Genomic DNA, 25,918 nt, shown 5'->3' on the forward strand with positions numbered 1-25,918 from the left:
AATTTGTTGAGGACAAAGGCAGAACCGATTAAAAATGTTTAATCTGTGTATACAATAAGTCTGATATACAATAAGTCAGTGCTGTTACACAAAAATGCATATAAAGACAAATACAGGCACATAAAGAGCATAAAATTGAAGCCTTGGCATCTCTGATGGTAAACCAGGCTCTCCCACATCAGTTGTCTACCTTTTTATCCCCCCCCTTTTCCCAGGGGTGGGAGTAGGGGGGGGGGGGGTCAGAACTGACCTTCTGAAGGCAGGGTCATATCCACTACACTTTTGTCTGGGATACCAAAATGATAGGACACCCGCCGAGCTTGGCATAACCGACGCCAGGATCATCGTCGTTCTCTGGTTCTAGTGGTCATTTTCATACCAAACTCCACACCTGTATCAGTGGCACAAGGACATGTTCGCATAATAAGGATGCAATGTATGATGGGGCCCAAAAGTTATGCACCCATCATATTTTGGACACTAAGCATTCAATATATTTTACTCCATGTCTCTTGACACCCCAGGGAGATGTAGCCAGGGTGTCTGGTCCTTCAATCTTCCACAGGAACCCCTTCCTGCCCAAGGTGACAATTCCCAGCATGGGGTAATCAAGTTTTAGATTGGGTTCTGGCTCCGAAAAAAGGAAAGGTGTGCACAAATGTGACTTGACCTAGTCAAATCCCTCAGCCCATTCAGTGCCAAGCCCCAGTTACTCATGCCATGGCAGTTAAGTTTAAGAATCACATTTTTCTGGGAAGTTCCCTTTGTGACCCCACATTTAAAGGGCTGGCGAATTAAGTCTATCCTAATAAAACTTTAGCCAAGTCACAATGTACCATTGATCAAACAAAACCTTTGAGCCAGCATATCATTCTAAGGATGAAAGATGTGGATCACTTCATCTTGCCAAGTCTGGTTAAATTCATGTAAGGGCGGTGTCCATAAGTCACCAATTCCTTTTATCCCAAAATCTTCCAAAAGAATAAGCCTTGGTGGCCAGCAAAGTCATACTTTGAGCCATTAAGATAGTGTTACACTGGATATTTGACAACTGGCCATGTTGAAGGGGGGGGGGGGGGGGGGGGGGGAGAATTGAACACATGGGAAGGGTGCGCAAACATTTAAAAACCTAGATCTAAACCAAGTTTGTTGACCCCTGTAATAAGAGGCATTCAAGTTACAGTAAAAAGGAACTTTATTAAAAACACTTTAAAAAGCTATTTACAGAAGCACATGGTGCCAACAAGCCGGTACTATACAGATTGGAGAGGTCCTTTAGGAGATGAAGGGACGCGCCATGTTCACAACAACGTCAGATCGAAGCTGTGGGATGGTGCTGATCTTCATTTGCTTGCTGCTGCCATATTTGTTCTTGACAGTCTATAGAAGAAAGAGCATTTAGTGCCTATTCTTTGCAAGTTCTACAGCAATTCTATTTGCACCAGGATGTGAGATTTAAACAAATGTTAAAGCATCCATTCACACGCTCTGAGACCTTTGCCTGAATGCTATTGCTTGCGGCTATGTATGGCCCTCATATGCAAATGGTTTTACATGTTGAGGCATGACCTGACTTAGGTCACATACATACGCCTTGGATTTGAAGCTAGTTATCCTTTAAATGCTGTACCCAATTAATTTCGAGGGCCAGCCATCTTACCATGTGTTTGGTGAGTCCTTTGTTCACTTTGAGGATATTCTTGGCCATGTGTTGCATAACAGGGACAAGGACCTCTTCAGAATAAGTCATATAATGCTGTAGTGTTGGAGTCTGGAAGTGAATATAGGCAGAATATTACTAGATCAGCTGTTGGCTACCTCTCCAAATCTATATATGCACTGCTACATTTGATGCCCAACACCACACCTCATTAGGCTTTGATTTCACACAAAAAATAAGATTGAAGTTAAGCATTCCATGTTCTGCTGAGGTCAATGTCTCAAACCTCAGCTTTTTTGGAAACTTGCCACTTATTTTAGCTGATTACGAGAGTGATTGAATGTTACAGATCTTCCTTACCCAGTCACCAGCATTCAGGACTTTCAGAGACAAGCAAGATGCTGCAGCTGCGATCTTGGATGGTGGGTAGTGTACCATCTCATAGTCCACCATGACCAGTTCCATAAGATATTTGGCCAAACTGTGCTGTTCAGCAGTGACCTACACCAGAAAAAAAAAAATTAGGAAACAGCTGTTAAATTCTAAAATCACTAGCGTCCCAAATATAAAAAACTTTTCATCCGGTTTTCCAATACACCAGAAAGCTGCATGTTAATGGAAAGCCAGCCATGGCAGCTGGGGACACTTGAAGGCCCAAACTTACTTCTCCAATTTTGGATGCTCTCCTGAGGAAATGCAGGGGTAATGGCCGCCCGATCTCAAAATTGAGGACACGTAGGATCTTCATTTCCATTTCTCTGATTTGGAGTTTTGTATAGGTGTGATCTGTCACAAAGGTAAAGTCTCCAATCTCTGGAGGGTACATCTCTTCATACTTTGCAGCAAGGAACATGGCTGTTACTCCCACAAGCTGCAGCTGGTTTTTAGGAACTGGATGCTCCTGAAGGAAAGAGCCCAGTTATTCACAGAAACGCAATAAGCCTTTCAATAGGTCAGCGAGAGGACATCTCCACCCAAGTCTTTGTATCAAGACACTTGCCTGCAAGAACCTGTCGATTATTCCAACCGTCATAAACATAGTTTCTTGAAGCAGGCGGAATTTCATCTGAACCTGGACCAGCCAGTCTATCAGTATAGCGCGCATGTTGCCCGTGATCTCCTGTCCATGGAGGTAGTTTTGCTTCACTGCTTGAGCGTCCTAAGAAAGGAGAGTCGCAACGTTAACCCATCTAACCCTTTGAGGTTCAGCAGACCTACAGACCAAGTGAATTTGTGCCTTTAGAGACAATACTAAAACCCAATAGCTTTGGGCTACATTAAGTCCAAGCCCAGTATCGGATAGTCATGCTTGGCCTACATCTTAAAGAAGGCCAACTGCACTGTAGCAGACAGAACAATACAGGGCAGCTTGCTACCCTAAGCAAAGCTCTTTGATGTGAACAGATCGGAACCGATACTTGAGTTAGCAGCTGTTCTTACCTCCAGGCTCCTCAGATAATTATAGATATCCTTCACATATTCACTGCAGAGCATTGGGTTCCCTTCATCATCAACATCCACATCCTTCACTTCAATCAGGACATCAGAGAAGGCCTGGCACAGCTCATCAGGAATACAACCCGATGTCTCCATGGGAGTGGGAGAGCTGGGCGCCACCTGCCAAAAAGTTAATTAGCAAACCAGCCGTTTCTTACTGGGCTCAGAGGTAAGTCTGTAGGATTTGAGAGAGGGGCAGTGGTTTCAGTGAATAGCATAGTCTGCCGATCTGTTACAGGCCCGGTAAGAGCTTTAATGAATATTAGTCTTACGGTGTTAGGAATTCATAGTATTTGGGAAGTCAAGAGACGAGAACAGAAGTTAGTGTTCAAGATTGAAGAACAAAATGTTATCCAGGAGGGTAGTTGGCAGCTACATACCCAACAATACAGCAATGTGCTAGGACAGCGAGGGCATTTAATTGCCTGAACCATGAGCTCAACTTGCAGGCCACTTGATACAACAATCTCACCTACGCCAGCTCAGCTTGAATAAGCACATATTTGCAGCTGACCCAGAACGTCAAAACGCAACAGTGTCTGAGACGTAGTGTCATGGGTTAGGCAACTTTTATTGTTCATATGACTTTGGTTCCATAACCTACAGGTGCGACGCTAGCCTGAAGCTTTAATATTAATGGAATAAGTCTGGGTAATAAAGGGTTGTGGGCATATTCCATAATAAGACTACAGATGAGGTGACGCAGCCATTTGTATATCATGCCTGTAGGATCAGGCTTAATGTACCTCAACAGGTTTAGGGCAAACATTTTCTTTGACCTTCAATGGTTCGGGTACTTTGTCCACAGCATTTGTTTTCTTGACAACCTTCACCGCAGGCTTCAGTTCCTGAAGACAAGACGCAAAATTGTTTGTTTAAATGGCTCCATCATATTCCACAGCGCTGTACAATGGATGAACATGACATCACAAGTAGTTGATGTAATGGCTTGTGGGGAAAACCCAAGAGGCAAGAAGGGCTCTACTCAGACAAACTTATATCTTAGCCGATTTAAAGAGACATTGAGGGCAAACAAAGCCTCACCTTCTTTAGAGCTGCTTTAGGCTCAGCCTTATTGCCGATGTCTCCCAAGGCAGTGCGGGGCCGTAAGCCTGGTTTGGCGGCCACCACCCTCTTTCCAGCAACACCGGCCTTCACATTGTTTTCGGCTATAGTAAGCTTGTTCTATAAGAAGACAAATCAAACCATATTATGTTACAAGACATTTCAACTCAAAGAACTCTGGTTTCAGCTTCTCACACCCAAGACGTTATTTGATTCCATGAGATCTCAGCTATTTTTAAAGGATGTGACCTCGAGATACTCCACATACTTTGTTATACTTCAGCTCATACCATCCTATACCAAGATTATTATTTCACTGGCATAGCTTTAGTCACCTTCAAGTTATTAGACGAGCAAGAATTAGCGTTGGACAGGGATGATACGCCAACATCTTCCCATCTACTTTACTTTTAGAGTAAAGGCCCATGGTTCCTTTATGTGCAGACACGGAGGCCACCATTGTTTTCAGTCATGTGATATTTTGGGCAGCCCTCCCCGCTCAAACACCACACTGAGCCGATTCTTTACGGCTGAATCCTTTTTATGCAGTTTGCTAAAATTAAACATGAAAGTGTAAATCAATGTTAGTAATAAAGGAGCAGGGGATCAAAAGCATCACAGCCAAGATGACTTCATCCCTGTAGAGCATTAATGTTAAGTTAATAAGTGTGTGTGTGTGTGTGTGTTATAGTCACTGGCATTGATATACATAGAGATTGTATTTTAAACCAGCATTAACCTCATGTGGAGCGTCATCACTTAGCAGGGACAGTTGATGGTCACATAATGGCTCCGGTTCGAATGGATTGGGAACACATGAGTTAGGAGACAAGGCCCTTTGTAGGGGGCCGTTGTATTGAGCTAGAGGACACGCTGATGAACGTTAGGAGGTTAACGCACTAATCGAGAACGCCCCGATATAACCGCTGCAGAACTACAGAGATATCACAGGCACCGAGCACACTGCCGGGCCCGAACAGCCGTTACTTGCTAGATTATAGATACCGACTAACTATGAAGCTATCGAAAGGAACATAAAACACATGATAAGTGCATAAACCCATCGCTAGAACAATTACATTAAAAAAGTCCTTTTTTTTAAAAAACGGTTACAAGTCCAAGGCATCACCCAACATAAACGTAACGGCTAAACCGTGAGCACTCACTCTGGTGACCCGCAGAGACATGTTTGAAAACCGATCAACCGGCTCTTTCGAATAACGCTTCTCAGTCAGCAACAGCACACTTCTGATCCAAGGTTTCCGGACTCTCGGTTTAAATCTCCCGCACGCCGCTTCTCATTGGCCCATTCAGACCAATCGAACGCTTCCTATTGGCCGCCCGCATTTCGAATGCGTTTCCATGGTGAGGGCTGATGGGATGGCTGGGGCGGCCTCTGGAGGATGTGTTTGAGTCATGACAACGCGAGCAAGCGTCTGAAGCTGTGGCTGCACCGTGTGTGCTCCCGTTAGGCCCCGGTGTCATAGCGATGCATTGCCCCCCAGGGTGTTAATAATACAGCTTACCCGCCGTAGGGGTTACAGCCAGCTCTGTGTGACTTAAACCCACAAATAAATCTCCTGACGTGCAGGCCGTGTCGTTTATTTGTATGAATGCCTTTCTTTTTATCAATCACTTTGTGACTGTGCTCTTGAACCTGCATGAACTTGGTAGGGGTGCAGCTTTTGTGAACACCCAGTATAGGTTAGGGAGTATCGGGGTTGCATACAGCTCATTGTACAGCACTACAGAATATGATGGCGCTATATAAAACAATAACTAATTGTGTGTGTTTCTGACCCAGCAATATATTTTTGCCCAGGCTGACTAGGCCGGGGGGGGGGGGTAATCCCCTGCCACTAACCTGGGGGTCAAGATTGCCTTATTGAGTGGTCTGCGCCCCCAATGTGCCGCTGCCCAATAGGCCGGTTACTATGGAGATCTCTGATTTACACAACCTGCCCGTTCACACTACGGAGGGCTGCTGGTTGGCGCTGTGCCTTTTAAGACACAGGGCACCCATACATCAGCGGCCACGGAGGGGGAGGCTGGGGCCTAGTGCGATGCTTGCCCTGGAGCATGTTGGATGTATAACTTGGTAACGGACTCCTGCAGGCTGGTGCTAGTCAATGTATATGTGGCTTGGGAAAAATGGCCAACGCGGTCGCTATTTACAGCAATACGTTTACTCTCATGTGATGATACCGGATGGCCCTTTTCTTATTAATATAGTTAGGGAAGGGCCCGGCATTGAACAGCGGCTGCCGCTAGACGGAGCCAATGGGCTAGAAATGTGGCTGAGGCAGGGGTACATGAAACCAGTCAGGTGGGAGTTGAGATTGTGAGGGGTAGTTGTAGGGGGTGTTAAGAGAGCTTCCGGGGCCTGACACGGACTCCCTGTAGAGGAAAGGTGGTAACCTCAGCCATGTGCTAAACATGTGGCCTGAAAGCCACACACTCGCCCCTCGTGCTGCAGCATGTTGGATGGCCAAGTGCCGTTCTAGGAGCACCGTGCACGTGCAGGAGTGTTACAGAGATCCGTGTGAGCTTCTTGGCCGCGTTCAAGGATTCTCCGGTTAGAACAAAAGATCCTAATCAAAACCTAGAGCGCCAGAGGCTTAGATGTAATCTCAGCATGTAATACTTTGCTGAGACGGTAGTAGATGAGTGAAACAGCTTCCCAGCAGAAGTGGTAGAGATTAACACAGAAAGGAATTTAAACACAGATGGGATAGGTATGTGGCTACTGAATGTAAGACAAGATGGTGGGAGGCTTTACATCAGGAAAACCAGGTGACTAGATGGCCGAATGGGTCTGATCTGGTGACAGATTGTATGTTTCTCCGCTCACGAGTGTGGTTGGGAAGTGCCCAGACTCAATAACCCCTTTGGTGCATTCTCTCTATTTATTACTGGGGGGAAAAATAGGCCGAACTTAGCATGATGGGAGTCAGAGTCCACAGCTTCTGTGCAATGCAGTCTATATTTATTAAATATGTAAATAGAAAATGAACCCGATAATATATATATGACTGATAAACCAGAATTATTTCTCATTCATATAAACTCTCTGTGCATCGGTGTGAATTAGTTTCCGCACTCGCCCTGTTATCACTCGGTATATTAGGCAGCTAGGTAGGAGCGCGTATTTTCCGGAACCTTTGTGTTCCTGGTGCTTGTGTCCGGCCGAGGGGGTTTCAGTTTGCTCTCGGATGTGGCCTGCTGGTGGTGAGCGGAACATGGCGGCCGCCGTAGTGCAAATGTCTTTAGGATACAGAGGGCTGTTGGCGGTTAGGAGTCGTACATTGGGCCCGTTGGGTTTGGGAATCGTATCCCCGCAGCTCCGGGCGTTCTCGGTGCGGAAGGAACCGGAACTGGAGGAGAACCCGTATTACGGGAAATACCGGGACAAGATCCAGCAGCTTCGCCGGTTTGTGACACTAGTGACAGCTCTTTCCCCCCCCCTTTTTATGTGGTAGATTAGTGGAACTTCCTCCCAGCAGCGGTGGTAGATGCTAATACAGTGAGGGTATTTAAACATGAGATATGTATAAAGTATATTGAATCTGAAAGTGAGCTACACTTCTGTTCAAAGATTTGGGGTCCCTCAGCTGTTTTCATGAAAAATAAGGAACTTTCTCGCTGTAACATAATTGCGAAATGGTTTTCTAACCATCAATTACAGGAGTGATGGGGGTGATAAAGGGCCATTGGAACACAGGAGTGATGGGAGTGATAAAGGGCCATTGGAACACAGGAGTGATGAGAGTGATAAAGGGCCTCTGTATGCCTATGAAGATATTCCATTAAAAATCAGCCGTTTCCAGCTACAATAGACATTTACAACATTTACCCCGTCTGCTTTGGATTTCTGATCCATTTCATGTTATTTTAATGGACAAAACGTGCTTTTCTTTCAAAAACCATGACGTTTCTAAGTGACCCCAAACTTTTGAACAGTTGTGTGTATTATTACCAGAGATCATTGGAAACCATCAATTAGCTACAGCTTTCCATAGAATAATAATTAAAAAAAAAGTGTCTCAAATAATAAATATAAAAGCTGGTACTTTTCAGATGTTCGGAATAGTTTGTACTTATTAATAGTGTTAAATGTTATCCTTGTAAGAATGTTGAATCAAAAATATACGTTTCTGTATTAGTGACGGTTTAGTTTTATTGTAAGGAGATTAGAAGCTCTTTCTGTTTCAACAACTCAGGACAGATCCAGCTGCTTTTGATACCCGTATGGAGAAAAAGAATGAAGTCAAGAAACAACCTCTTGGTTATTCCAAGCAAGCCGAGTTTGCCCTGGCGGTGGAGGAAAAGGTAACCTATTCACTAATAATGTATGTTCAACCTTTATATAATGTAATGTATATCACGTTTACACAGTCTAGGGTTATGTAATTTTCATTAACGGTCCGTCACAGCTTCGGTATGGAAGATGCGATCGGCTTTGGCCAAAACTATTACTAAAACTTCACATTCATGTATTGTAGTAAATTTAACTCGCCACATTGGTCACTTTACCAATATATATAGTCATATATTCATTCAGAATTCTGATTGCGCAATATGAGGTTTTGTGAGTGTTTGTGGAAACAGGGGCCACTAGAGGGCACTAGAGATCCTCAGACAACTCGCATGGCTGGAGAGACCTCGTTAGTTGTCACTTAGGAGAGAAATTTATTTTTGGGTTTCTGAGATAGCCAGCCTAGTACCCCAAGGATAACTTTCTAGACAAGAACAGAGCCCCCCCCCTTCCCATTTTAAGTACCTAGCTATATATATATATATATATATATATATATATATATGCACTACCATTCAACAGTTTCCTTGTGTTTGAAAGAAAGCAAAGTTTGTCCATTAAAAAAACACGAAATGGATCAGAAATCCAGCAAACTTTTAATGGAATATCTTCATAAATGCACAGAGGCCCTTTACCACTCCCATCACTCCTTTACCACTCCCATCAATCCTGTGTGTACAGCCAATGGCACGTGGTGTCGGTTAATTCAAATTTAAAAGCTAATTGATCATTAAAAAAACCTTTATGCCTGTGTTTTCCATGAAAACCGCTACATGACCCCAAACTTGTGAACGGCAGCGTAACTAAAATCGAGTGCGCTTACAGGCTACAGAACCCTAATGTAAAGATTAATCTGCTACAAATTGGTCATTTTGAGTATCTTTTGTTGTTTTTGTTTTAAAGGTAGGAACAGATTCCCCCAAAGGAGGATTTACAAGGAACAAGGTGAGTTCAGCATAACAGCCAGGGAATGCTGGGATATCTCCGCTCACAAAGGGGGTTTTGGGATCTTTCTAGCAATGAGATATCTGGGTGTTGTCTGTAAGACCGATATACCCAACCTCCAAATTAACATTGTTTTCAATAAAAATTTAATGACTTCTATGGCAACTGGTAATACTTCCATATCTTGAATAGAATGTCCTGGTGGATTAGTCCAATTTTGTCCATGTAGTCCGACCTTTTTTTTTTTTTTTCTGCTTTTGTCTGCCTGGTTTAAAACCTAAAACTTCCTCCAACTTTTATGTTCGAGAGAGCCTTATTCCCGTGTTGTTTAACCCCTTCATGTGCATAGTACATCATGGCAGTTTCCATTCATGTATATATCGGGATGAGTTCTGGACTGGATAATAAACTAATTTCCGTCATATTTTTAGACCCTGAGTTCAATCTTGAATGTCGAGCTGGTAAAAGACAAGAGCACAGATGAAATAAAACAGGTAAGTGCAAGGTGCAGCGTGCCACGAAGAGGACGTTAGATATGGAATTGTATCAATCCAAGAGGTTTCTAGAAGAACAGTGCTGGCGCCTTACTACGATTAAATGCGCATAGAGGAACTTCCACTTTAACCAGTTCCTTTGATGCAAGATCCTAATGTACCAAAGTAAAACGAGAATGCTATAGTCGATAAACCGGTTTTCCTTAGCTGCTTACATAGGTGTGTGTGTGTGTGTATATATATATATATAATATATATATATATATATATATATATATATATATATATATATATATATATATATATATATATATATATATATATATATATATATATATATATATATATATATATATATATAAACTCAGAAAGCAGTCTTCTCAGTGCTGCTCACAGGCTTGCACAAATACAGCTGTCTTATGGTTGGGGCTGGTCCAGTATGTTCAGTGCAGTCGTTTTGAGGCCAGAACCCAAGAATTATCATCAGGCGGTTGCATGCAGACCACTTTGGCCCATTGAGAAAAGATCACGCTGTTTGTGTTGTTTTAATCAAATACCGGGATCAGACGTCTCCGCCACTGGCGTTTGGAAACGGAGGCGTTCCAGCGGATGCTGGTTTCTCAATGTATTCTATTTGTTATCAGATATTTAAATAGAGGAAACATATTGAGGAAAGTCAGCGTTTGCATGATGTTTGTGTATGTCGCTCCACAGATACCAGAGCGAGTAGAATCTGTTGTTGTTGGCATCTCAGAGAGAACTCCATCTGTATCTATAAACAATCGCACGTTCACATCAAAATAACGATACCTTTCTACTCTTTTCGAAATTTCTAATCCCGAGTCGATAGATTTCAATGAAAGAACAAAAAATATACCTTTTTTGTATATGCATATATTTTTATGGTTTTTAAGGAATAAGAGGTAAGTTGAGGTAAGCGTAGCCTAACTTATGTACTGATCTCGGTGTGAAATTCATAGTGGATCGTGTTTGAAAGAGAACTCTTACAGTTAATTATTACTAGTATCACGTTAAAAAGCAGCTTTCAAATTTTTTTTCCGTTTTTTCTTAATGTTTTCAGACAGCTATGCATTATTAGCCATTTGTATTTTTCCAGCTCTTGGCCTAATTTTCTAGATATGCACCAGGCTCCTTATCATATTGCCCATGGTGAACAATAGAACGGCTCTGTCTTAATCTTCCACTGACGTAGACTAGGAGACAAGGAGAGTCTAAGGAGAAACAGACTTCGTTGCCATAAAGAATCAGCTCAGTGTTGTACTTGAGGCAGGACGAGCCACCCGCAATATCACATGACTGACAACAATGGCGGCCTCCACGTCTGTACATAATGGATGTTTATTGGAACAAAATGAAATAAACCCAGGTTTCCAGGGTGCCAGACTACATTACTGTATACAGCAGCGTATCTTGGTTTGCCTACACCTTAGTAAATAAAGCCAAATGCTTCTGACTTGCCATTTTAAGATGGTTTCAACTCACTCTTGTGTATAAAATCCACTACTTTACTCATACCCCAATGTGATTGTATATATATGAGATTTATGCATTGTGACATTTGGTTTGAAAGTAAAAACTCATGTTCTGTAATGTGACAAATATACATCCATTTCACACCAAAAAGCAGATTAGAGACTCATGTGTTTCTCTTTACAGATTTGGAAGCAGTACTTTTCCACAAGAGACACCGTGTACGCTGTCATACCTGTAAGTATAGCACCGGATCACACACACAAACTCCATAGGTCCATGTTGGAGAGCATTTACTATATTTGATCTTTACTCTGCACTTGCCAAATAGCAAACACATAATTATCTTTGCTTTAACCCCTTAATGACAAAGCCTGTACATGTGTGGGCTCAAAATGCATTGTTTTCAATGTGTTTAGGGACCGCCCATTGTCCTTAAGGGGTTAAAAAATGCTGTACAGTTTAGTTTACCCATTGAAGCGCCAAATGCCTTATTGTGCCGTTCACAACCTCACAATGCACTGTTTGATTTAAAATGCTGTGCAAATTATAAACCCACTCACCATTCGATACATTTGCTAGCCGCATGCCTAGCCTGTTGTATAGATCAAATATATATTTGGACTGTCCTTCCTGTGTTTGTATGGTCCACATTGGTCCATATATACCGCTGATTCAAATGATTAAGCTACAAGTTTAGGTTGATTGATATGACAACTTCATCAGAAAGAAATTTCGCAACTCGATGACATCACCATTGCATCACAGTCTGAAACATAATTTAATAGAAATTGCAAATAAACGGATCACATATTGAATCCATGGGGTCGACACCAATCATGTATTTTTGGGGTTAGATTAATGAATTTTTTGTGGTTTTTTTTTTTTTTTTTTTTTTTTTTTTTTTTTTTTATTACCTGAAGTCATTTTTTAATATTCCTGAAAAGGGTAGCGACGCCTGGACCTTTTCACGTGACATTAAAGCTCTTGTGCTGTGTGAACCCGTTGAGCAGAACAGTCTGTTCCTGTATTTTTTCTTCTTCTTGTTTCAGTTCATAACCCTTCTTTCCTCTGCTCCGCTCCGCAGGGAGAATCCTTTGAGGTCATATGGAAGCGAGCCCAGGCCTGCCCTGTGGTAAGTTCGAAGACTTCTTCTTTATTTTGCCACAGTTGCTTAAGTCCGCATTGTCGATTCTCAGCTGCTCAGAGCTCCGGGAACAACTGATGATCCAGCAGAACGCAGATGTTCGCATATTTATATGTCCAGCAAGAAGCTTGGAGAATAATAGCTGGTTCTCCATTATTCGCACAGCATGAGCGGCATACAAGTCTGCCCTGCTAGCAGCGGGTCAGCGAGCAATGTTTTAATGACCTCTGGATGTCTTTGATTATTACCCAATTTTCTCTTTCAAAGGGTTTGAAGCTTTTTCTATGCCTTGCAGGACAGCAGTAACCTGGAGTTTTTTTTCCAGCATTATTTACTTGCCTGTTTTTGTGCCGTAAATCTATTTCTATGTTAGACTAGAACCTAACGTAATTGGGGATTTTGAAGCACCAAACCTTTGTCTTATGTATTTACGGTTAAATGTAGATCTCTTCTGTGCCACTCATGGACGGGTAATTATATCAAAAGAAGCCCGGTTGGTCGCACATGAGGGTCTGCCAAATTTCTCGTCCGTGAGAAGTTCTCAAAGTTTAGCAAAGCCAACCTCAAAGTTCTAGGTGCTTCCTTTGTCTCCCTCTTTTAATTTCAGCTGTCTCCATAATTCTTCCTATTTCATTAAATGTTCCCTCTGTCCTCTCGTTAAGTACCCCATACCTCGAGATTGCCACTGGTTACCTCCCCATGTCGTTTGGCCCTGGAAGGACATTGCTGCTTTGGGCAGCGTTCCAAGCGGTGTTCCAGGGAGATGGGAACCAGTTGGAGGACTCTTGAGGGAATAGGATTTGATGAAATGGAAGTCATCTGTATGGTGTGTTACTATACAGGCACATTATAACCAATCGGATGTGCGGAATATGAAAAGTAACGTTGGACGGGGCAACCCGTCTCCCCGAATAATGGAGGACATTTGTGGCTTATATCTCTAAACAAAACTGTTAACTGTGCTGTCTTGCTTTCCAGAATGAGTTTATTTAGTCAAGGCAAGCGATATATTGGCATCTGTTTACTTTTCACGCTTGTCTACGTTTTTTTACCTTCTTTGCAGTTCTTGTATGCATTGCCGAGGGAGCATGGTTATGAATTCTTTGTGGGTCAGTGGTCTGGAACAGAGCTACATTTCACTTCGCTTATTAATATTCAGGTAGGTTGACTTGGTCCCGCCACCGTCAGAAAGTCCCGCACTGTGAATTTCTGTTTGTAAGTCTGATTCTAGCACAGCTAATGGTGGTGTAATAATGTTTGCAGTTTAATTTATGGTCGGATAAGGTTTATGTTCAGAGCTCCAAATAATGGCAGAGTTTGGTGCATAGGGAGGAAGGAGTCACATAGTGTCTTTCTAGAGAAAGAAGAAGTATGGAAGTTGGGATAAGGGCAGCAGACATTCTTCTTGGCGGGGTCTCCAAAGATAGTTGTTGTGTAAATGGTGGGGATTGTTTAACGGAAACATTTGCTGGCTGGTAAGAGCCATTTGGTCAAATCATTTTCAACTACTGTAATATCTCAATCCTGACTTGGAGTCGGTCCCATGCATGCATAATCCAACTGTACGGGAAATTAGTGCGGCCAGGAGGCACGTTGGACTGATTTACCGACAGCCGTGGAACTGCTGGGGATATGCGAGCGGCGGGATGTTATATAATAGGATATATAGAGTCCTCGGCTTTCATTAATCTCTAGGTGCAGAAACTACCAACAACCCCCCCCCCCCCCCAGAAAAAAGTGCCATCCAAAATGGATTGAGTAGAACCTAGAATCAAAGGATCATTTATCTATTTAATCACTGACAGGGTGAATAAATATTGGAGGTGTTAGCGGGTATGAAATCCACCCTGCGTTTTATTAGGTCGAAAAGCACCCAACCGTTTTGGACCTTAGGTAACCTTCTGCTTGGCGTATTCTGCTACTTATTCGGAACTAATTGAATAATTACTGCATTTAAGCAGCTGTTGTAGTCTTCTGTTACGGAGTAAAGTCTACATTTAAAAAATTTTTGTTTTTCAAGATTTTACAACATTTCCAGTAATATCTCTACATTTTTGTTTCTTGCTACAATATTTCCCATCATTCACCTGACCTCCTCTTGAGGATTGGCGATACGGTTTGTAAGATTTGAAGTCTTCTTTACTTGCATCTAATTCAGACGCCAAAAAACAGTCAGAGCCCCGTCTAAAACAAACCTAGACGCGTAGCCTGGACGGGATCGGCTGGAACGTATCCGATTAACCGAGGATACCGGGCGGATTCCTATTATATGTGAAGCGAAACGTTAGCATGAAATTCAGCAGCTGGCTATGGCTTATCTCTTGGTCCAGGTACAAAAATGCAGGCGACGGATCAGGAACGGCAGGAATGTGAGAAGGCTGAATTCCTGTAAAACGAGAGATTATGCTGCATGAAAAATAGCGCTTTCTGTACATAGACAGAAACAGATAATAAGAAGGCATATATAATATGGATTTATGTGTCGAACATTGCAAACCGGTGTGGAAATGGTCATGCTGGACACTTCTATGGGTATGCTTCATTGGGACTGGTAGGGTAGTAGATAAGGAGGGCAGCCTCCCATCAGATGTGGTAAAGGCTAACACAGTGGGTGGGATAGGCAAATGGCTCCTGAATATAAGGCAAGACCAAGGAGTGTTTAGGAGTCTTTATAGCAGGAAAAACAAGCAGACTCGATGGGCTGAATGGCTCTTTTCTGACATGATATTCTTTTTCTTTTTTACCTAAAATTGGTCACTTTGGGTGTCAAGGAATTTTGTTTCACTTAAACTCGACGGATCCGTTAAACCTTCTGGAAGAATCTGTTGCCTCGGCTGAGCTGTTCAGCCTGATTTTTAAGTAATTAAAATTTAGGGTTTGAAATACGGACCCTGTGGCGGGAGATTTAAATGAGAAGCTTCAAGCGATGTGTCGTATGCCTGATTTATGCGCGCCGTTTAACAGCGGCTCCCCCTTTCTTTCCACAGACGGCCAGCGACTCTGCCCCCAGCCAGCTGATCCTATATCATTACACTGACTTCCAGAAGCAAAACGGAATTGTTCTAATGACGTCAGAAATTGACTCCAAATTCTTGGTAATTATTATACGTTATTCTATTTTGTCTTTTCACACATTATGTAGGTTGTTTGTTGATAGGAAACTTTAGACTTCGTCGTGGACTTTTATGTACATATTACATTTTATAAGGCAAAATATCAGGTCCTAATCCTTGTTTACGTGCATAGAATAAAAAGTTATGTTACCTCCACCGACTAATCAGAAGTCAGCAGACATGCAAGAGGTGTTCAGACCGAGCAAAGTCCATGTATAAATATATATATATATATATATATATATATATATATATATATATATATATATATATATATAATATAAATAAAGCAGCAATTTTAGTAACATTGAGGCAATATGTAACAATGGCATATAGTAAATACTGTATTTAGCAGTCACTTTCCCCCCAGTCTCTCAGTGCCTGTAATATAGAATAATAACATGTTGACGCTCAGCGGTTTGGAACCATTTCCTTCTTTGAATCTTTAGTGCTCCAGCAGATAATAGCCGCGACTTAGACAAACGTGGCGGAATGGCGAGAGAAGAGATCCACAATCCTTCCCACCTTGATAATAGCGCTCTGAGTGATGTCAGAACCGGTCGGGATCGGACCACTACGTATCGGCTTTTAACATAGATACAAATATAGTTTTATTTCTTACATGCCGAAGGAATATGAATTGCTTCTGTCACTGTCATCAGCTGCCAGAGCACTAAGGTCCTATTACGGAAATGGTTTGAAACTGCGGGGCGGACGTCCTATTGCCCTATATTACAGGCATCGAGAGACTCGGAGGAAAGGGACTGCTATGTATTTGCTGCATGCTTTACTTACATATAGCCTCAAGGGTACTAAAACTGCTACTTTATTTGATAAACATTACAATGTCTGATCAGAACTGACTATATATATATCTATATATGTGTGTGTGTGTGTGTGTGTGTGTGTGTGTGTATATATATATATATATATATATATATATATATATATATATATACTGTGACGAGCTTGGCTAACATTATATTCACAACTTTAAATCGGACTTTGCTGGGTCTCTGCACATTTGTTGCGTGTTACCTTTACAGACCAAGTTCAGGTTATGATATATTTAAGCAAATGCCCACAGAAGAACAGCAGTCCTACGGTGGCTTTTTCATACGTCAAGTAATTAAGTGAACACTTTCATGAGGAAGGTAATAACTTTGCGTTTAAATGTCTCCTGTATTATGAAATTCCACATTTAAACAACGTTCTAAATAAACCAATTATGTTAGATTTGAACCCAAACCTCGATCTAGTTGACAACATTGTTTTCAAACAGGTCTTAGATACATTATGTGGAAGAAAGAATATTTTTGCGTCTGTCGCTTTGCTTCTTGAACGTTTAAAGTCTTTGTAGAACGGTTTGTCTTGGTTTAGCTTTGAATCACAGCATGGATCTTCTCCTTGCAGAACGTCCAAGAGGCCCAGTGCTTGGCCAACCAAGTGCAGTTGTTCTATGCTACCGATGGACCGGAAGCCTTTGGACTGGTAGAGACCTTCAACCGCAACACCAGCGAGTTCAAATACATGTCGGTGGTTTCCTCCCTAGAAGAGAACGGACTGGGAAAAAAGCACAAAGAGTATACGGGAAGAGAAGTAAAAATGATTGCCCGTGAAGATGCCTTGTGTTGACTGTCCTTGCTGCATGACTTATCACTGCATTGGTATAGCACCAAGGTGGCTTCTGTAAACTAAATATTCAGACGGGAAAGCATGGAACGACATAGGAAGTTTGTAATAATGTTCTTTACAAACCAAACAGAATGCTTAAAACAGGTTATATAGCCCCGAAAGACACCCCCCTGTCCTGCTTTTTAGGGTTTGAGATACAGCTGCTGTTACACAGGGATGTGATGATTGAATTTCCTACGTGGCATCGGAAGGACAATATTTCATTTTTTGTTTCTTATTTGAATACCACAATTCCTACCAAAGCCTCTAAAAGGACAGTGAGACGGCGTCCATAAAGGCAACGGGCAGGAAGGCGGACCTCAGCCCCTTGTCGCTATTTTCAAATGGCCATCAATGACTTGCGCGGACAAACTATCAATTTTTGTCTGCCCTTTTCACCCAGAGACTATAATTGCATTTAAACAATGCTGCCGGTGTTTAATAAATACATAGATTTGTTTATCGTGAGAAGAAATGAGTGTGTTTTTCTAACACTGTACTGAAACTGTATTTGCACGAGTACCACGAATGTAAACTTAGGTAGCTTCAAAAGGATATATCCGCAGCTATATTCCAACTAAGGAGTAGTCCGGGTAAAGAAGGGTAAAAGATCTTTATGCCGATTCCATGCATTCTTTCTTAATTTCATCATTCTTCCACCTGTTTACTCGTACACTTTAATCCCTGTATTAGATCTTCTGTCTCATCTGTGTCAGTATTCCCCCCCCCCCCCCCCGTCCTGTTTTGAGTCTCACTGGCCAGATTGGACTAAGATCACCCAAGAACAGAAAGTGCAGAAAAGTAAATATGCTTTGATCTGCATAGAAGGCGGTGGCTATTAACTCTGTCCGGTCTGCGACTGCTACTACCATTGGGGAACTGAATGACTTTCTATCTATGCTGTTTCAATGATCGTGACAATACTATTGGGCGTATAGCCGCTCCGACCTCGCCAAGCACACCTGTCCACAGCAGGGTATAGCATGGAAGAATAGACTTCTGCAGCAGATAAGAGCCATTTAGCCCATTCAGTGTGCCATCTCAGTTCTAAGTCTTTGTTAAGGATAGCCTTATGCAGTCCTAAGTGCCATCTAATACCTTACTAGGATCGCAGAGTCTTCCTTATGTACGCCGCACTCTGTCAAGCATGTAAATAAATACTGGCGTTCATGTTTTGTTCGTATGCTTGGTGAGAGGTTGTTTCATGTTATACATAAGTACAAAATAATGTGACTTCTGAAAATTCAGTTCTAAATAGCGCTTGTGTATTATACATGGGCAGTTATAATAATAGAGGTGTTGCAGTACCTTTTTTGATAGTACTAGAAGGTACTTGGGAGCTTGGCTCTCGAGTACCCGTCAGCCTGGCAGCGTGGCCCTCGAGTACCCGTCAGCCTGGGAGCGTGGCCCTCGAGTACCCGTCACCCTGGGAGTACTCAACGTTGACCTCATGCAAGCAGCACAGCCTCATCTCAGAATGATCCAGAGTGTGGGGCTACAGGACAGACCCCAATACTGCAGAACTTTCCTGGGTAGGTTTGCTCACCCCAACTCAGGCGTCTCCGGGTTTCTTTTCGTGCTTTGGATAGATGAGTGCACACTCTAGTTTGGAAGATCATTTTTCAGACAACTATTGCAATATAACAAACTTCATGTTCAGAGCTTCTAACTCCAGTGCTTTGCTTTATAAACTCAGCATGGCTTGAAATATAAGCGGTCATATTTCCGAAAGGGACGTATGGGGACGATCGGTTTTCAGCCAGTGTATGCACGTCAACTTTATAAATGAGCTGACCATAAAACTCTTCAACTATTAACCCTTCAATAGTCCATCACATAGATTCTATTGTAGCGACTCGCTAGCGGTAGAGTCCTTTATAAAAGTTTTGATTTGTCAGGAGATGTATCGGTGACGAACACATCAGTTGGGGTGCGCAGATATCATTGAATCAGAGTCGAATATGAAGGCATTAGCTCCAGACTGTGTGCTCCTTAGATTGGGCTGAAAACCCGTAGATTCGGGGGTTAAATCCAGAGCATTCTCTGGTATGTACATTAACCAAGACTTGCTGGTATCGTGTTAGGGATATGGCAGCGTGCCGGCGGCTATCTCTCGGTAGGAGCTCACATTATTCTCTCGCTCTCAGCGATTCTAAACTTCCAGTTCCTGAGAACAGTTATGCAGTTTTGCCAAAATTGCCACAGCTGTCGTTAAAATAAATCTGGGTGTCTCCCAGCCTGAATTGTCCTTCCTCATTTGCTAGGGGGCGTAGGTCCATTCCTCCCCATGTCTGTAATTTTGCCAAAAAATGCTCTTTCCCTCTTAACCTCCCCAGCATTCTCTCCATATCATCACGCAGATACTCCCCGAAGAAGGAGGTAAGATTCTGTATCTATATATCCCTTGTCTCACTCCAACAACTTGTAGCTGGTTCTTTCATCTGTAATAAGATTATCTCTTTTAACGGATTACAGGGGACCAAACTGAATATTACCGAGCCTTTAAAATGAATTTTTATACTAACTCTTATTGTGCATTCATATAGCATTCCCTGCATTATTATTCTCTGGTGGTAGAATATATCGGTATTTCTTACACTAACATCTGGTAGTACTTAAATGGTGAATTATTTTCTCCGTGTGGGGCTGTTTTTTTCATAGTTTTGGTTTTTATTAACTTATATTAACTACATAATATTCTTTATTTAATTATATATATATAAAATATATATATATATATTTTTTATTATTTTATTTTTTTAGTTCTCACTATCATGGCCCAGCATATGGAGGTGATAAAAAAGTTGTTAGTGATTTGTCATTTCTTTCTATGCCCTATCTTCTAGTTTGTATGAAAGTCGTTTGATGGACTTGCAAAATTGTCAAAAATGTAATTCCGAAGTTTAAAATGTGGTTTTAGCACCAAAGGAACCAATGTATCGGTCCATTCGTCAGGAAGATCCCTTGGTTCTTAGGATAAGTAAAGCACGAACATTTGCAAAAGAATCACATAACATAGAAACACAGAACTGGTGCATATGATGGCTGGAATGTTCCTTTAAACCTCGTATGGACCTATTGTCTAAATATTAACCCTTTAATGGTTCATTGTGGAAATTCTACGTAGAGACTCATATGATGTGTTAACCAAATGACTCTCATACCTTGTCATTTATGTAAAGATACACTTGAGTAACATGCATTCAATCAGGTATATTAACCATGACATATTGATAGCCAAAAATGCTAATTAGGAGTTTTTGTGGTGAGATTAATTTAGATAACGACTCAGTTCCAGACTATGTGACCCTGAGATTTTGCCTCGGGGTCAAACCTCGGGAGTTCTTAGGTATGGCTTTAATTTTCAGTTTTGGTAGAGTATTCACTGTTTTTTTTTTGGCTTTGGACACAAAAATGTCTCAGATACCAATAATGCAATCATGAATGACTAATATTTGGTGGAGATCTGCTCTTAGAGGTTGGGAGAGTAGCATAAAAAGTTAAGCGGCTCCATAGACGGTACAAAGTAACAATGGTAATATAAAATATTAAAACTGTAATACATTTAGGTATACACACCTAAACAAAATCGTATAATAACTCTAGCAACGTATAACACCTAAACATATAAAATGTTTAAGAATTTTGTCATCTTCTTCCTTAATCTAGCGCCCACGCCACAATCTTACCATCATGACTAATTCCTCATACGAGTGTCAACATCATTTTCTTGGGCAAGTTGACACAGAGCCATAAGCTGTTTGCTTTCATAAAATCAATAATGTGTGTTAAAAAATCAAACAGAAGTGTACACAACTTGCATAAATACACAAACACCTCATTGCTTCTCTCAGGATTTTGTGTGTTTTGTGATTAATAGCTTTTGAGAGAAAAAAAACAAAATACCGGTACATCTGCAAGTTCCTCCGTTTTCCAAGTCATAGAAAGTTCAAGCAGGTGTTTCTGGATTGTGGATCTGGATTGGATCAGTGGAAACTCCGACCATTCATTTTCTGGGTTGTCGGGCGACGATTAACATCCCTTACACCTTGCGAAACAATTTCCTCTTTGTTGCGAGGTCACCAGAGTTTAAAAAATGATATTAATATATATGTTGGATTTTACAATAACATAAAAATAGGGGAAAATGGCTTCTGAAATGTCACTATTGGCGTTGAATTTTCACAAGTGTTTTATATACTGTAGATTGTAATGAATGTAGTGATTTTTGTTAGCATGGTGTTCTGAAAAGTCAGAATATTACACACTTGTACATGTTCTCAAAGCAACAAAATCAGTACTTGAGGTAAATTGGCTCTGGCACTTTAAGGCCAACGGTCGCTAAACCACAAGCATAAGGCAATATGCTGGGGAAGCGCTGTTGGCCAATGGCCAGCCTGGGCCTAGCTAAAAAGCATTATATCGTAACAAGCTTTCATGTCATGGTCTATGTAGACATCTTGAATTTAAGAGAAATATTCCATACAATCATACCTGGGAACTCTCCGGGATTTGCCACTTCTCCGGGTCAACACCAGAATCCTCCGGGTCGCCCCCGCTCCCTGCCCATTTGCCCTTTGAATAGAGGTGTTTCCCGCTGATGTCAGCAGGACTGCCCACCGACGTCAGCGGGACTGCCCACAAAGGATGGCTCCGGGTAGCCGGAGTGAAGAAGTTCCCAGGTACATAGGTATAGGATGTGTCTTCAGAGTCAACGTAAACATACTTTCCCCTGTGCTCTAAAGGTCATCAATGTATACTTAAGTAATCAATTGGTTACCTACATTGATCTTAAAGACAGGCAGCACCAAAGCTTCCATTTTCCATTAAGCAATGCAGGCCAGAGCCTAGGGCCTCCTTAGAGCTGGGAGCACCTAACCTGTAACCCTTTGAGCCAATATTACATGACATATATTACCCGTCCAGGTACAATTACCTACTTAAAGTGGATCTGCCCATTTTACAGTTTTCTAAACAAAATAAACCAACGTATCGGTGATTACAGATTGAAATAAGTAATATATATGTGTTAAAATCTTAACTTCTATTCTCAGGATCTGCATGAGTTTTGTACACAGCTATACCATCATTACACGGATCTTATAAATTCATAATCTGCTTTAATAGCCTCCCTTTAAATTTCAGGCGCAGTATTTTCTGAACTCAAGCTATAGACATGGAAGCCTCAAACCGACGTGTTGTTATTAACGTTGGAGGAGTTAGGTTCGAAACCTACACCAACACCTTGCAAACTTTTCCCGGGACGAAGTTGGCCAACCTTGCGGAATCCATGGCATACGGCACCGGTGATTACGACTCGCAGCGCAATGAATTTTTCTTTGATCGGAATCCAGTAGTCTTTGGCTACGTGCTCGATTACTACAGGACGAAGCGCCTGCATTGCTCAGATGATGTTTGCAAGTCGGTGCTAATAGAAGAGCTACGTTTTTGGGAAGTGGACACCACTCAACTGGCTCATTGCTGCTGGCTAAAAGTCAACAACAAGATGGGTGATTTGGAAGATTTCGGCATGTGGGATGAGATCGTGCACCACGATCAGCAGCAGCTCCTTGTCCAGACAGATAGGGTGGACTACAGCTGGAGAGCTCGGTGGCAACCGAAAATCTGGGGTCTCTTTGAGATGCCCTTCTCTTCGCTGACCTCTATGGTAAAATAAATGTGTTTTTATTTACGCCATAATATAACTGTTCTGTAATATGTCATATTTAAAGTTAACCTTCCATCCCTTTGCACTACCACAAAAATCTCAGTAGCTCAGTAATGTATTAGGTAGTCAGTACCGGTTTAGTGAACAGCACTCTCATTGACTAGACCCGTTAACCTTTAAAATGAAAATATTTAATAAAAATAATGTTTTTAACAGAACAATAACTTTCCAGGTGAAGTAGTTCCTATTAGATTGATGCATTGTCATCTGGAGCAGTTCTGGATTCTCAGAGTCCTGTAGCCACTAAAAGGTTGAACAAAAGCAAATGAATCTAATAAACAAACTAAGTAATTTCCTTTTAATTTATACCAGGTATACAATTCTGTTCATTTCGGGTCATTCTGATGGTCTGGCCCCATGTCTTGGCCCTTTAATATTGAGTACGACATGGTTTCTCTATCACAATAACCTTATCTGCTCAGTGTTGTGACCATGATTGTCGTTTTGTTGCAGTGTGTCACGGCTGTGTCCCTTATCTTCACGATTGCGGCCATAGTCATCTTTTTCGAAGAGACTAAGCAGCATTTTGCGTTTGTGGCGAACCATACGCAGCCTTATTATCACGGGTATGTTTTCCTCTATGAGTTGGATTACCAGAAGGTCTCCTACTTGCTGTACCTGGAACTCGTTTGTGTCTTCTGGTTCCTGTTTGAGTTTTGCACGCGTTTCTTCTTCTGCCCCGACAAGAAGAAATTCACGAAGAACCTACTCAACTGGGTGGACTTCATATCCCTCCTCCCAGTCTTCGTGGAACTTCTGGCAAAAGGAGAAGTTAGACGGGTGGACTACTTGTGGAAGATCCTGGGCTTTGTCCGCACAGTGTATATCCTTAAGTTGATCAGGATCATCATGCACATTGAAGGTAGTCTCATTCTAAGGGTCCTTTCTGGAACCCTGAGGGCAATTTTGAGGGAGATCTTCATCCTTTTGCTTGTTTTGGCATTTGAGACACTCTTTTATGCCACCTTAGTATTCTATGCAGAATGGTCTGAAATAGATACACATAATCACAAGGATTTCTATTTTGAGGACATCTACTCCTGTTGCTGGTGGGCTATAATCACCCTAACCACTGTGGGATATGGGGACGTCCACCCTACAACCACTTTTGGTAAGATTGTATCAGGTGTGACTGCTATATCAGGCATTATGACGATTGTGATACCCATTCCCATTTTAATGATAAAGTTTCAACACTATTACTCCATAGCGCTTGCAAGTGAAAAGCTGAAGCTTCACAGACACAATCAGCAAAAGTTATAATCCCACCATGTTATAAGGATTTGCAGCAGGCAATATTTGTATCATATATATATATATAATGTATTAATCTGTAGAGACCATCATATACTAAAAGCTTAACCGCTTAACCAACGTTAGGACACATCCTACATAAATGGTTCCATCACATCTATCAAAATGTTTCAATACATACATTAACAAAGTACATGGGAGAAGTTTATTTGAAAGGAGGAGAAATGTTAGAACAAGAGGTCATCATCTAAACCTAAAGAGTCGGGGGAAGTTTTACTTTACTGAGAGGGTGGTAGATGATTGGAACATCCTCCCAGCAGAAGTGATACTAGTGCAGAGGATCTAGATGTCTGTCTTGGGGATATGTGGATTACGGGCTTTACAACCCCTTCTTTCATGTAGCAATTAAACTCTAATTGGATGCTACTGGTGAATTTGTATTCAAAACAGAATGGAATTACCCCATAATATAATTGCTAATAAATGTATTAGAAATTTGCATAAACAGCAGAACCGGATTAAGGTGTCTAAAGGCACCAATTTACCCCCCCATATATTTGCACCTGTGTTTTTATAGACGCAGTTCCACTGATTAGCTTAGGATACTGTGTTTTACATTAAAAGAAAAAAAAAACCTCTATGCAATGTTCAGGGCGCCGGGGTAAGTATGCCTATTCCGTGGCCCAGGGCACTGCCTTCTACTTACGCAGGGACCATACACACCGTATCCTTCTTTATAAATCAATGTGACGTCTTTCAATTAATTTGTGGATGCTTGTGAAGAAAAATGGATATAGCCGTATAAGCCCAAGAGAAGATGGAGTCTCTTATTGGACCGCGACAGAAAAAGATAAAGTTATAGAAACTTTCAGGATCTCAGAATTCTTAGGTGGATGGATTACTTGAAGTCACAAAAATATTAATTTAATACTATATGGCATGCGGTTACCATGCTGAAGATGCTGTCCTACAATCATCAGCACATCACTATCTGTCACCATTCAACAATCTATGTAAAAAAAAGTAACTTTTGGCATGCTTCTACAAGTTACAGTTTTCTTAGGTGTTATAAACTTCAGACTGTACTTTAATTCTGTGGTATGGGTTTTATATAGAATAAAGTCGATCTTCCACATGGTTGTCAATAGAAGGGGGCAAGAGAGGCTGCTAGTACCCTGCCCATTAAAAATCGGACGCTAGGGTGGCCATATTGCCCATTTTTTTCTAGGACACATCTCATTTTTACCTGTTGCTGACCACAGACTATACGGTGACCCTGTTTATGGGGGACGCATGTACAAGCTTAATTAAGTAATTTATTCCCTGCTGTGTGTTTATATATCCCGCATACCACAGGGCAGCATTATAACTGAATGCAGCATTACAAGCATCCGTCCCGGTACCCCTCCCAGAAATATATATTTTTTAATAACATTTTTCATCAATCATATTTTTTTATTGGAACACTTAATTGTCACGTGACACAAAAGCAGGCGCTGATATGTTTTAATTGACTTTAAAAGAAATATATTTCG

The 25,918-nt window shown here is 41.5% G+C and overlaps 3 protein-coding genes across 3 annotated transcripts; 2 read left to right on the forward strand and 1 right to left on the reverse strand.

The window, feature by feature from the left end:
• Window positions 1–1,275: 1,275 nt before the first annotated feature.
• On the reverse strand, window positions 1,276–5,409 carry LOC149288522 (G2/mitotic-specific cyclin-B1). Its single transcript, XM_089491681.1, has 9 exons — window positions 5,389–5,409; window positions 4,202–4,342; window positions 3,904–4,005; window positions 3,101–3,277; window positions 2,661–2,819; window positions 2,325–2,561; window positions 2,021–2,161; window positions 1,661–1,771; window positions 1,276–1,380 (listed from the first exon to the last, which is right to left on the reverse strand). The coding sequence occupies exons 1-9, from the start codon at window positions 5,407–5,409 to the stop codon at window positions 1,276–1,278; spliced, it is 1,194 nt and encodes a 397-aa protein (XP_089347807.1).
• A 2,052-nt stretch (window positions 5,410–7,461) lies between these two features.
• LOC149288523 (ATP synthase mitochondrial F1 complex assembly factor 1-like) lies at window positions 7,462–17,362 on the forward strand. The gene is made up of 9 exons (XM_089491682.1): window positions 7,462–7,652; window positions 8,443–8,551; window positions 9,441–9,482; window positions 9,914–9,976; window positions 11,654–11,704; window positions 12,555–12,602; window positions 13,678–13,773; window positions 15,602–15,709; window positions 17,141–17,362. Exons 1-9 carry the CDS (start codon window positions 7,462–7,464, stop codon window positions 17,360–17,362), a joined length of 930 nt encoding a protein of 309 aa, XP_089347808.1.
• A 5,215-nt stretch (window positions 17,363–22,577) lies between these two features.
• On the forward strand, window positions 22,578–24,392 carry LOC149288524 (voltage-gated potassium channel KCNC1-like). The gene is made up of 2 exons (XM_089491683.1): window positions 22,578–23,069; window positions 23,583–24,392. Exons 1-2 carry the CDS (start codon window positions 22,578–22,580, stop codon window positions 24,390–24,392), a joined length of 1,302 nt encoding a protein of 433 aa, XP_089347809.1.
• The last annotated feature ends 1,526 nt before the right edge of the window (window positions 24,393–25,918 follow it).

Source organism: Sceloporus occidentalis, unplaced genomic scaffold (genome assembly GCF_023333645.1).
Source record: "Sceloporus occidentalis isolate IW3139 unplaced genomic scaffold, rSceOcc1.0.p SCAF_51, whole genome shotgun sequence".
Classification (NCBI taxonomy): Eukaryota; Metazoa; Chordata; class Lepidosauria; order Squamata; family Phrynosomatidae; genus Sceloporus; species Sceloporus occidentalis.

Excerpts from the sequence above, each read along its gene's own strand:
- LOC149288523 (XM_089491682.1), top strand. The coding sequence starts at position 7,462 with ATGGCGGCCGCCGTAGTGCAAATGTCTTTAGGATACAGAGGGCTGTTG. Across the intron at positions 7,653-8,442 it reads AAGATCCAGCAGCTTCGCCG|GACAGATCCAGCTGCTTTTG; the intron begins GTTTGTGACACT and ends TCAACAACTCAG. Across the intron at positions 13,774-15,601 it reads CTTCGCTTATTAATATTCAG|ACGGCCAGCGACTCTGCCCC; the intron begins GTAGGTTGACTT and ends TTCTTTCCACAG.
- LOC149288524 (XM_089491683.1), top strand. The coding sequence starts at position 22,578 with ATGGAAGCCTCAAACCGACGTGTTGTTATTAACGTTGGAGGAGTTAGG. Across the intron at positions 23,070-23,582 it reads TCTCTTCGCTGACCTCTATG|TGTGTCACGGCTGTGTCCCT; the intron begins GTAAAATAAATG and ends GTTTTGTTGCAG.
- LOC149288522 (XM_089491681.1), bottom strand. The coding sequence starts at position 5,409 with ATGTCTCTGCGGGTCACCAGA. Across the intron at positions 4,343-5,388 it reads TGTCTCTGCGGGTCACCAGA|AACAAGCTTACTATAGCCGA; the intron begins GTGAGTGCTCAC and ends GTCTTCTTATAG. Across the intron at positions 3,278-3,903 it reads TTTGCCCTAAACCTGTTGAG|GTGGCGCCCAGCTCTCCCAC; the intron begins GTACATTAAGCC and ends ACTTTTTGGCAG.